Source organism: Equus przewalskii, chromosome 17 (genome assembly GCF_037783145.1).
Source record: "Equus przewalskii isolate Varuska chromosome 17, EquPr2, whole genome shotgun sequence".
Taxonomy (NCBI): Eukaryota; Metazoa; Chordata; class Mammalia; order Perissodactyla; family Equidae; genus Equus; species Equus przewalskii.
In genome coordinates this window covers 23,843,355-23,856,385 of record NC_091847.1, presented here as the reverse complement: position 1 = coordinate 23,856,385, position 13,031 = coordinate 23,843,355, and the positions used below count along the sequence as shown (strand labels likewise).

The window sequence follows — 13,031 nt, the reverse complement described above, 5'->3', positions numbered from 1 at the left end:
TTCCTCTACTTTATGTGGGATGCCGTCACAGTGTGTCTTTGACGAGAGGCATTAGGTCTGCGCCCAGGATCCACACCTGCAAACCCAAGGCCGCTGAAGCAGAGCACCATGAAAACTTAGCCACTATGCCACCTGGCTGGCCTCAGAAAGAGGCCATATCTAATACTAGTTATGTTGAATTTGAGATGCCTAAGATAATTTAAGAACAAGTACCAAAAAGACAACTGTATTTATGAGTTAGAAGCTCAGAAGACAGGTTAGAATATGAGTTATTGTAATATTAATGAAAGTCATGGAAACATTCAAGATTTTCTTTGAAAGAATTTAGAGATTCCAAGACTGAACCTGGGAAACTCCAATGTTAGAATCCTGGACATAATACAAAAAGAGGAGTTGGAAAACAATTACTGAGAAAAAGCAGTCAGGTAGGAAGAAAACCAAGAAAGCACTAGGAGAAAGAAAAGTCAAGAAAAGGAAGGTATTGACTTGTTCTGATGCTACAGAGAGGTCAATAAAATGAGAGCTGAGAAAGGTTTAGTTACACGAAAATAATTGGCAAACTCTGTAAGTAAAAAAAAGAGGAGTGGTGGGGTTGGAGGATATATGAGTGTGGAATAAAGATTGATTGAGGGGAAAAATGAAGTCAGCTTGTGTGAATAATTCTTTGGCGAAGGTTCGATGTGAATGGAGCATGGAGAGAAAGGGCAATAAATGGAGACTGGTTTGAGGTTAAGAGAACAGTTTTATTTGTTTCAGGATGATAAGTGGTAGAGCAAGTTTATGTGCTGAAGGTGAGATTCAGTAGAATTGGAGAGGTTGAAAATGCAAAAGAAAGGAGGAATTGTTGAAGACCAGTTTCAGAGAAGGAGATGGGATGAATATATATTTTTTGCCTTGTATTTTGGCCTAAACAGACAGGAGGATGCTTCCTTCTACATTACAAGAGCAGAAGGTGGGAAATAATTGATGCTGATGTAGTTAGGTTTTACCTGGGGCTATAAGAAAACAAATGAGTTGCCTTTTGATGTGCTCTAACTTCTCTATGCAGTAAAAGGCGAGACAGTCCTCTGAGAGTGGAGTAGGGTGGAATGGAGTGAATTAGAGTGCTGGGGACAGTGGAGAAGAAATGAGAAAGGAAAGTTGAAGGTTGGCTGATGGAAAGAAAATGGAGAGGATCAATGGGGACAAAGTCTCAATGAAGTCAATGAGTAGCTACACTGAGAGTCTGCAAGTAGCAAGACAGATAGTAAACATACAGTCAGATGGAAGAATGAAATGTCCTTTGTGTGTATGTGAAGGAGAGGGATATCTCTTTTGGTGGAGGTATAATTTCTGGTGATAACAAACAACGTACTGTTCATCCCCATGGAAATTTGTAGTTGAAGTGTTCTGGAAATATAAGGCCATCGGCAGAGAGGAGATAAAGAAAATAAAGGAGAAAGCTGTGGATCTGTTATCCTGTAGATAGTAGAATTACTGAGTTCTCTGGTTTGGAGTAGTGAGCAAGACAAAAAACTCTGTGCTGAATCTTAAATGAAAATAATGAGACACAAGAATCAGAAGGTTGGTAGATGATTCTTCAAGGATGGGTACTGTCAGTGATAGCCTGTTTTTGAGACCTTCAAAAAGCAGGCAATGTTACAAGATAAGAGGAAAGTAATATTCTGGAATTAGTATTGAAGAGAGCACTGATTTTTCATCTACCCCTGGGGTTCTTGCTAGGAGCCCACATTTTCAGTGATGGCTGAGAAAGGATGATCTCAGGAGATACTAAGTTTCTATAAAGGCAGAAAAGTAGAAGGAACACTCAGAGAACAGTCTTGCAATACAGGGAGTTAGTGATCATGGAGTAGGAGTTTCAGAGGGTGGATCAGAAGGGAAACGGAAAGAAAAGCCAAAGAAACTAATTTCATTAAAATAATACAAAGACGAGTCAGAGACAGTGTTGGGGTGAGTTGGGGATTGAAATAGGCTGTATTTGAGTTTGTGAGAGAGTTTAGCCAGCTTAGATTAGGGAAGAACATTTGGAAATCTGTGGCTTAAGTAATATACTGGGTTTAAAGAAATGAAGAAAGATGATTTTTTTTAAAAACTTGCTGTTCATTATTAATATCTTCTCCTTTGTGTTTTTCTGGGAGATTGCAGAAAATATTTCAGATGCTTTCTATGCCAAATTGATAATTTTTTTTAAATTTGACCCAGTGCAAAGATAGGGTTATATCAGGGTTACATGTGGAAATTATAAAATGATTGCTTTATGTATAATTAACATGTCCATATAAAATATTTCCTAAAGTAGTCTGATTTTTGATTGTTCAAAATCTTCAGAACAAGAATTAGCTGAATCTTAAAATATAGCATTAGACAGTGTAGTTGTTTACTCACGGCGCTTTAGCTTCCAAGTACAGAAGCCCGCTGAAGCTGGCTCAAATGTATAACCATTTCCCAAGAGGATATGGAAAATCTCATGTGTTCATATAACTAAGGACAGGAAGTAGCAATGGACTCCCTGGGGCCTGGTGAATGCCTTGCTCAAGGACTACATGGCTCTTTTCATCCCATCTCTCTGTCTCATGGCTCTCCCACTTCTGCATACGTGCTCCAGTATTCCTCCTCTCTCAGCCACCCCCGCCTCCAATCTGCTCATCTTACTCATGTTAGCACAGCTGCCCACTAGGTGAGCTCCACCATTTTGGTTTAGATTACTTATTTTTATTTTTATTTATTTTATTTTTGCAGGGAAAGATTTGCCCTGAGCTAACATCTGCTGCCAATCTTTCCTCTTTTCTTTTTTCCTCCCCAAAACCCCAGTACATAGTGGTATATCCTGGTTGTAAGTCATTCTAGTTCTTCTATGTGAGCTGCCACCACACCATGGCTACTGACAGACAGGTGGTTTGGTTCTATAACTGGGAAGTGAAGCTGGGCTGCCACAGCAGTGAATGCCAAACTGTAACCACTAGGCTATCAGGGCTGGTTCTGGTTTAGATTATTGAGAGAAAGGGTCCTAGTGATTCAGCTCAGTCTATTATATGGTTTCACTTGTGTCACATGTTCCTCCTTGGTCTAATTACCTGTAAACAGGAAGGAGAGGGATGACATTGGCACATAGGGCTGCCCAAGTCAGCGACACTAACTGGGTGGGGCAGGTTTAGGTAAATAAGGATGTTGAATCAGCCAGACTGACTGCCATATCCAATACATGTACACTTCTGGAGAAATCATTAGTGGGGATGTTTCCAGAATATAGAGTAGCTAGCTCAGAACAAGAGTCTGCATGTCAAGTTTAATTTCTATGTGTTTATGTATGAACTGAGAACCAAGTTCAAGAGAGATTTTTCAAACAATGAAAGCAAAAACTCCAAACAAGTAAAAATCAATAAATAACTGTCTTGAACAGTCTTGACTAGGCAGAGAAAATAGTTTAATTGTTTATCATTCACATCCCTCAAGTAGCAGGAGCTAATAGAATTTGAATTTAAACCTCTTACTCCAAAGACTCATTACTCTTTCAGATTTGCAATTGCATTTTAGAATTGCAAAGCTAAATATTTAATATTCCTACTTTAATTCTAAGTATACTTTAATTACTCTATATACTATGGAAAATTGCTTTCTTGTTCAATTTTTGTACATACAATGGAAGAGAAAGTTTTATTACTATTGATGCTATTTGGATAACACAATTATTTTAAAAATAAGACTGAAAAATGAAATTCCTAACATAATCCTTGCCGAGGAATATATATATTTTTCTAAAATGTAAAGAAATGCAGTTATCTACATTAACATGTGATTAATAAACATGAAGAGTTTGCTAGGCTTATTCAGAACAATTTTTTTTTTTAAATCTGGCACTATATGGGCCCCTAGGTTTATGTCTTAATCCCCTCTCATCTACTCCCTAAACAAACTCTTGTTATATAGCATCATTTTTAATCAGTTAAAATGAATGGTAAGTAATTTCATTGTGAGAACTCTGAAAATTTCTAAATTCCATCATTAATCTATAACCAAAATGTTAGGGGTAAGAATGGTGACACAAAACCAGGGTTGACTACCAAGTTGAAGGATGTGGACAGGACACTGATGTATGTAAATTCCCCTTTGTCTTTTTGAACAAATTACGGAAGCACAGAAGTATCATTTAAAAATGGATATCACTGGCAAAAGCCTTATTTTTATCAGTTAAAGGAAAAAAAATACATGTTTTAAGATGTCAGTATGGGTAACGATTGCTTTGCTTGAAAGTGTAGGGATGATTGAAGCCATAAACTTGTGAGCACAGTGCTCTGTCACTGTCTGTGAGTGCTCCTTTTGTGACTGTTGATTTATGTCAGGCAAGTTTGCCAACAATACTCAAAGTTTCTTACTATCTTCAACTGTATAAAATTTAAACATCTATAGTAAAACAGGGCTACTCATATAATCAACAAAGATGTCAGATAAAATCAGTTTCCCATGTCTGATGAGATAAGGAAGTCAAAATGATAAACTCCTATTTATGCAGATGCTGAATTATAAGACTAATGGATTGGATGAAAAACTGAAAGTTTAAGAGAAATGTCCCTATCCTTTATGAACTAATAGTTAAACATATCTTAGAAATGGAGAGAGCAGTTAGAATATTGTTTTATTTTAAAATTGGTGTTAATGAGAATTGAATAGAAGGACATTCAAAAAATAAGTGAAGAACAAAAGAATAACAGTCTCAATTTAATTTCTCCTTTCTGCTAGAGAATAAAAAATAATTGGTACCACAGGAAAGAACAGGGAGAGAAGAAATGTCAATATTGCAATGCTGAGGGAAGGGGGCATAGAACAGATTTGAGAATGATCTCCAGCATCCACCATGAGTTCAACAGGCAGAGTACTATCCTAGGGGCCCTGCTGTACTAGAAGCAGCACAAGATACTCGGCTCCTGGTGGGAGGAGATGCTGAAAGGGTGGCAGAGATCCCTCGAAGTGAAGAGAGCTAAGTGTTCAGAAAATACTGAATAAGATGGAATAAATGAGATTCCAAACCACCATCTGTGCTGCTTCTTATGGAATTTCTGGGGTAAATCACAGTCTTACCCATGGTTTCTAAGCCCTAGGCGCAAGAACAATAAAGTACAAAACTATTGCACTTCAGTTCAAAAGGCATCATAATATAATTATGAGAAAAACAAGGCACACTCAAAATAGGGATATTCTTCACGACAACTTATGTTTACCTTTTAGAAATGGTAACACCATGAACAACAAAGGAAGGCTGAAGAACCGCTCAGGACTAAAGGAGTCCAGAGAGAAAAGACAATTAAATGCAATTGGACTGGATTCTGAAAAAAAGGAATTTTCACTACATAGAACATTACTGGCCAAGAGGCAAAATTTGAATAAAAACTATATATTGTATCAGTATTAAAAGTGTTGATTTTGATAGGTCTATTGAGATTATGGAAGAAAATGTCCTTGTACTTAGGAGATGCAGGCTGCAGTATTTGGGTATAAAGTATCCATCATGATGTCTGCAATTTACTGTCAGATGGTTCAGACGGTACATGAAATAACCAGAGGGACAAAAGATGAACAACTGATAAGTACAGGTGAGGAATATAGAGATTTATTCTACTATTCTTACAACTTTCCTTAAGTTCGAAATTATTTCCAAATAATGAGATAAAAGCAAAACACATGACAGACATTCATGTTGTGACTTTGACCATGGCTGACTATGTGTAGTTTGAGCCTATTTCATCTGTAAATAGAAATAATCTGCACCTTCTATCTTAGAGGTAATTCTAAGGATCAATGAGATAATGGGGTTCACGTAGTACTATTTACTTTTTCTAAGATTTGGACAAATATTTTATAGAAAACAAAAGAATGATTTTTCAACCCAGCTACACTTATATCACAAATGAAGTTTAGTTAGATTTTAGATAAATTACAAACTTTAACTTTTGTTTATCAATTATGATACAACCATGCCTCAATTAAAGATTGCCCTGGGAATGAAGCTTTTCTTTGTAACAGTAGTAGGAAATTTTAACTAAAATTAAACAATGCTAAAACTAGCAAACAAAGAAATATCTATATAATCATGTGACTATGGGTACTGAACTGCTTACAGTTTTATGGTCTTAGTACTATTATCCTGGAGGACATTTCCATTTCTTGCATTTCAATTATAAGTGAACAGAGCTCATCGTAGTAAGTATTCTGAGGTCTTCAGGGGTTCAACTTAGTGTAAAGAACAACTTTTACATCTCCACTGGGCATTAGTTATTCTGCCATGTGCTGGAGGGACAATGACAGATTCTTCAGTTTCTTCTAGCTCAGTGCCACTTCACATACCCAAAGGCCTCCTGTTCTTCTGATTTTACACTTCCATTAAAACAGTAAAATTTTGATGAATCATATACTTAGATTTTTTTATACTTTGGCTGAGACTTATTCGGATAGAGAGTTACTTCAACCAGTTTTATTATGACCTGGAACAAATATGAGAATCACTTGCATCATTCCTGCAATAGTAGGTCAATATCACTGAAAATCTTCTTGGAAGAATAATTTATATTTTCCTGACCCTTTTCATCATCACCTGGTTCACTCTTCCTGCATAACTAAACTTTTCAAACAGAAGTGCCAAAAATTACTAGTATTTTAACAAATACCAAATTCAATGGCATGTTCTTAATCTATGTTCTTTTTTATTTTGTGAGGTGAATGACCTAGCCAGCCATCCCAGTCCTTTATCCTGGAAGTTTTCTCCTTCAGACTTCTAAGAGAGTCTGTGTTTTATCCTTGACCATAACCTCTGATCATATTTGGTCTTCTTTTTCCAACAGCATGCCTCCATGGTTCTTGTCTGGCACTCCTTTTTTTCCTTTTGAGATCACATCTCATTAAATCCTCTCAAGATGGCTTCAGAGAAGTCTCCATCTGCAGACTCATCTTTCCTCTTCCATACCATGTAGATAGTTTCAATCACCTGCTTCATCTATCTATACATAGTCTGTGCATATCACACTACATGTAGTATGTCAGAGCCTCCAACTCTCTACACCCAAAGCCAAGCTACCTGCACACCAGCATCTCTTCAGCTCTGTGAAGTGAACCAGTCAGAAAAGAAAACTTAAAAAGGGAGACGTTTTGGTATGGGGTGAGAAAGAGAGCTGCCCATAACAGGAATAGTGGGCAATGTTCTACAGTTAGAGTAATTTAACTTGGAATAGCTATGAACAAATGGATTTACAAGTGAAGAAAGAGGAGATGCAAGATGGGAGAGAGAGAAAGGGAGCGCGTTCGAGAGAGAGTCCATACAAGAGAGCAAGCATGAGCTAGCAGGGGAGCAGAGGTTTGAGCGTTTAGCATGACAATAAAGCATAGCACCATATACTGTTTTATTTATTCTTCATTCAAATAGAAAGCTCTTCACCTGACTAGAAGTTACTTGAAAACTGATTTTTAATTTGTGATAAATTGATCTTTCAAAAACATTTGGGGAAATATATACTCATAATAAGATCTGGCTTGCACTATCACAGAACAGTATGCATTAATGTTTAATAATTACTCAAAGCCTCCCACAGCAGAAAGAGCTAAATTATAATTTAAATAATATGTTTTAGCTTGAAAGATAACCCATACTGTTAGATAATACAAGGACATTGGGAAAAGTAACTAAAAACTAATTCACTAAGTTTGTAAAATCAAATACTCTATACTCTAGGTAATATTAGTATTGCTCAGTCACTGTAAATTGGATTATTCTTGCCATCGCATTTAAGTCAAGGCAAGATGGTCTTCTATTTACAAATGTAATTTAGTCTCATGAGCAGGTAATCTTGTTAAAATGCTGTCAGGTTAATTGAAATTGATTTGTATTTACTAAACATAGTGAATGCTAATCAAATATTAGACACCAAAGTTTTGGAGGTATTGAAACCTTTGAGCGTTAGTGCTTCATGGAAGAATTTCTTGTCTCTGGGTCAACATTGGTTTTCAGACTTTTCTTCAAAATATATAAAGAGAAAATGAGGAGAGATTGCCTGCATTTCCTATATGAAGTTTTGTGATGTGGGAATATTTGGGAGAATTTGGCATTGGTTTTAGAGGGATCATGTATGTTTTATTTCCATTGCTATACACAGCATATTTGCATTTCCATTTGCTTAATTCCATTCCAGGTTTGCTATTCCCTACCACTCATAGCGTTACTGAGCTCCACATAATAGCTTTTATAGGAGACAGACATTACCAGGAAATTTGAAAAGCAGGTTGAAGATAAAGCTTGATAACTCACGTACCCTGGCCTGGTGACTTGGCTCGCTTCCGAAGCTTATACCAAATGGGCTACAGGCATTTTCTGTGGTGCATGTGTTATCAGCTCTATGAAGCTTAAAGAAACACTTCCCTGATACAAAAATAAACCCACCATAATGATTCGTTTTGGGGAAATTTTACAGTTGTTGGTTAACCTGCTCCCTTATGCCCTGCAATATTCATTAGCAGATTTCTCTGTTTATGAGTGATGTTATATGGAAATGGTTATGGGAAGCTAACAGATGTAACCACTGAAATAAATTAGAATGAAAAGTTCTGTTTTTTACAGATGGTTCTATTGAATATGCCTTTTTCCCTCCCTCTACTTTAACATTTCGTTTTCTTTCAACAGAAAACTTTTCTTTACTGACTATGGGAATGTAGCCAAAGTGGAGCGATGTGACATGGATGGGATGAACAGAACAAGGATAATTGATTCAAAGACGGAGCAGCCAGCTGCGCTGGCACTAGACCTAGTCAACAAACTGGTTTACTGGGTGGATCTTTACTTGGACTATGTGGAAGTAGTGGACTATCAAGGAAAGAACAGACATACTATCATTCAAGGCAGACAAGTAAGTACAATTTTGTTAGAAAATGCTGCTAAGGTAATAAAACAAATGATATTATACTAGGAAGAATTTCATTGTAACCTGAAATTACAATGTTGCAGATTTCTTATGAAGTCAGGCTACCATGGATCATAAAAACTGTGATGTATTTCCTATACAGGAGAATGTTGTTTTCACAGTGCATTCCATAATATTGGAGATGCCTCTCCCTCCCTTCTTCTTTCTATTAACAAAAAGGCACACGAAAGAAAAACCAATGAAAATAAAAATAAAACAATAAAAATGCTGTACTAGTAAGCAAAGAAAGTATTAACATAGGACAGATGCTATGACCTACTTATTAAGAACTAGTTTAAATAGATCATTCGTAAGGAACCAACCATCATCTGTCCCATGTGGCATTGGAGATATTTTGCTAACAAAAGCAAATGCCTGCTTACAAAAGTATCATTATTATTTTAATAGGTTGAATTAAATTTTTCCTTCTGATGTATTCAAGTACTTTCTAAAATGAGAATTCTGTCAAAGTCACCGAGGTCAAAAAATTTTTCCATTGTATATAGGTTTTCCCTTGCTGCATTACAAGTTTTTGCAGATAACACTCAGTAAACACCTAAAGGAGATCTTTAAGTGGAAATAAGCCCTAATCGTTGGTGCACCTTTTTAATTTAAATTTTACCTCACTGGTTGTACTAATTTCATTTGAGATTCTTATTCTACGGAGCTGAAATATGTGAATCTCTTTGCTTTCTTTTGCAATACAAGGCGAGAATATTCTGTAATGCTCCCTTAAAGTTACTTTTCCATTCTAATCAGCTTTTAACAATGAATTTCTTTCCCCTTCCTTGGCAAATAAACAAATGCACTAATCTGGGTGGTTAAAAAAATCAAAGTGTTCAATATTAGAGGTGAGGCCAGTTATTTCTTTGTCACTTTCAACTATCTTAAAAACCTTGACGTTTTTGGGCAAGCCTTCGGTATGACCTTTAGAAGACCTGATCTCTAAAATGGTTATGGTGGACCTTCTTTTTACCTATGTGCAATTAAAATTTTCAACTTTGAAACAAGGATAAGGAATTCAAATAATTTTCCCATGTCTACTTTAAAAAGGTTTAATGTCTGAAGTTTTTAATTATCCATTTTTTTCATTTCTATTGCCTGTGTTTTACTGGTTCCCTAAACATATGCTTAGTCTACCACTAAGTTATCCAACATAGATAAATTTTTTGAAGTATTTGGGTTGTAGGCAGAATGGTCTATCCACCACTCCCAGCTCCTCCCACCTCTGCTGTGGGTAATTAGCAGAGCAGGCAACAATGTACTTGCTTTACTGGAACAGCCCCTTCTGAAGGAAGGCAGAGAGGCAGTGAGTACAATTTGATCTTTCCTGTGTGAACATGTTTTCTACCCTGACCAATTTCCCCCTCTGTAGCTGTGCTTTCTCTCCTGGGGTGTGGATTGGCAGTTATGTAGAATGCAATGTGTGTGTGCCACAACCACACACTCCCAGACAGATGACCCCAAACTTTGAACGAAGCATACCTGAGATTAATGGTAATGGAAGAGTTCATCTTGCTTGTAATTTTTATAGCAAAAAAGTATTGCCCAAGTCAAAATTGGGCCCCAGGTATATTCAGTGAATATGATGTCAGCTATGTGGAAAGTGATACTAGTAAACACGTGCGTGCCCACTCTCTCTTTCCCTCTCTCTCTCTCTCTCTCTCACACACACCTACTGCGGAGTAATAACACTAATATAGAAAAAGATTATTTGGGGTTTCACATGGAATGATTCTCTCCATTAATTCCTATCTTTCATTTCTAGCCTAGACATGTAGAAATGAGATATGATCCAAAAACAACATGCAAAAGCCAGTCTTCTTTTAGTCACATCTCATGTGAGAGGACCAGAAGGAGTAATGATGAGTCACATATGCTAGGAAGATAACAAATCAAATACTTTAGCTTAAAGTATGGAATTGATGAGATTTCTTACTCAAAATAGAAAATTTTGTAGTGTTGTTCTCTAAAAATTTTTACAGGGCCTGGCCCAGTGGTGTAGTGGTTAAGTTCATATGCTTTGCTTCAGCAGCTTGGGGTTCATGGGTTCAGATCCTGGGTGTGGACCTACACACCACTCATCAAGCCATGCTGTGGCAGTGTCCCCCATACAAAATAGAGGAAGATTGGCACAGATGCTAGCTCAGTAACAATCTTCCTCAACAAAAAGAAGAAGATTGGCAACAAGAGTTAGCTTAGGGCCAATTTTCCTCACACACACACACAAAAAATGTTTTTTACAGTTAAGCCATACATACTTTCTAAAATTCTCTTAACTACAAATCTATACTAAAAGTGCACTAAAAGTGCAATATAATGCCAAAGAATAATGTCAAATGCTTTTTCATCAAAAACTTTACAGCAAATCAATTGTCAGCACCACTGTGTCCTGGACCAGAACCATTTTAAATTGAGTATAACGCAAAGAATACGAAGAGGCAATGGGCCTAGTTTGTGCCCTGGTATGAGAAAAATCAGTATACTCATTCTTCCTCTGCTTTGCTGGAAGGCTTTCATGACTTTAAGATGTCTGTTCCTCCCCACAATTCCCAAGACCTCTGCCAAGGAGGAGAGTTACATTGTTAGAGTGTCTTGGACAGCAATTAACAGTGTTATTCTCAAAGCAAATAGCATTATTTCCATTATGAATAGGCTTGAGAAAGAATTTAATTTCTGAGTAAAATGCTGACATTTTATTTACAATTATTCCAAATATGTGATTTCATTATTTATTTTCCATTCCGGGGCAAGTATGCATCTAAATGTAACCTGTGATTTAAAAAAAAAATGGGATTTTGAACTTATAAAACAAATATTCAAAGGTGCTTTCTCAGTCAGTCCTTTCACAGGCAGCTATGCTTTCACAGATTCTATATATCCATGACTATGGGAACAAGCAGCCCATAAAAATATTTCTAATTTTATATAACAGTGCTATAAGCATATTATTAAATATGCTTGAAAGTTTGGTTCTCACTCGCCTTTGATAAGTAGCTACTGAACATGTTTTCTTAATGATATGTGAATAAAATTCTCTTCCATACATTTGGAACTGCTGTATACACCACTGCATAATGTTTTCTTCTCAGGGAAAATTTTTAAATTAGTGAAATGTTGAATTCTTTGAGAGAAAATAAATGATAATATGCTTCTGACTCTCCTACTATGGGAATTTTCCACAGTGGTAAACAGCAATCGATTTTTCCTTTCAAGTTGAAAGCAGCATAATTAAAAATCATAGTTATTGCCCCTCTTTATAGGTCAGACATCTTTATGGTATAACCGTGTTTGAAGACTATTTGTATGCAACCAATTCTGATAACTTCAATATCATAAGGATAAACCGGTTTAATGGCACTGATATTCATTCATTAATTAAAATGGAAAATCCTCGAGGAATACGAATCTATCAAAAAAGAACTCAACCAACAGGTAAGACACAAGACTTCTTTATAACCTTCATAATGGTGGACTGAATGGGGATATGGTCCTTGTGCCTTTGTATGGTGTTAAAGTAGGTGAGTCATAAATTCTCTGTTTTGATAGCAAAAGTGTACATGCCTGCTTGATAAAATGGAATAGAGTTCCCTTCACAAGTCTAAATGACAAATTGTTCAGTTCCTAGTGAATTGTTTCTACAACCATAGAATTGAAATGATGGCTAGATTTAGATTCAAGAAGGAGCTTTCAAACATGATGTATGGAGACAGGAAACCCAGATGCTATAGATTTATTTTTTTGTATCATTTTGGAGACAAATTTCAAATCAGGTGACTTTCTTGTAGTATCTGTCTCGTTTCTATTGCAGTCACTGAGGTCTCTTGACTTAACATCCTAATTGTTTTTTAATACACATTAATTAAAAAATAATTTTTAATGGGAAGGCTGCAATGTGTCTAAGTATTTCTTAAAAATGCAAATTAATTACTTTGCAAACTAGATTATGATGCTTGTTCATCAATACTGTTTAGGCTCAATCATATGTAGAATGATTAACGTACAACAATCACTACCCAAGATTTCCATTGTCTTTTTGTGCTTCAAATTAAAACTAATTTAGAATTATCTAAACATTAACATAGATTCAGT

At 36.2% G+C, this 13,031-nt stretch overlaps 1 protein-coding gene across 3 annotated transcripts in view; it reads left to right on the top strand.

Annotated features, from left to right (window-relative positions):
- LRP1B (LDL receptor related protein 1B) overlaps nucleotides 1–13,031 on the top strand; it is a 1,824,802-nt gene that overhangs the window by 1,023,593 nt on the left and 788,178 nt on the right. For all 3 annotated transcript variants that reach the window (XM_070581263.1, XM_070581262.1, XM_070581261.1), the window contains 2 exons: nucleotides 8,663–8,885; nucleotides 12,203–12,374. In XM_070581263.1, the coding sequence (XP_070437364.1) occupies nucleotides 8,663–8,885; nucleotides 12,203–12,374 (395 nt within the window). The remainder of the gene's footprint in view (nucleotides 1–8,662; nucleotides 8,886–12,202; nucleotides 12,375–13,031) is intronic.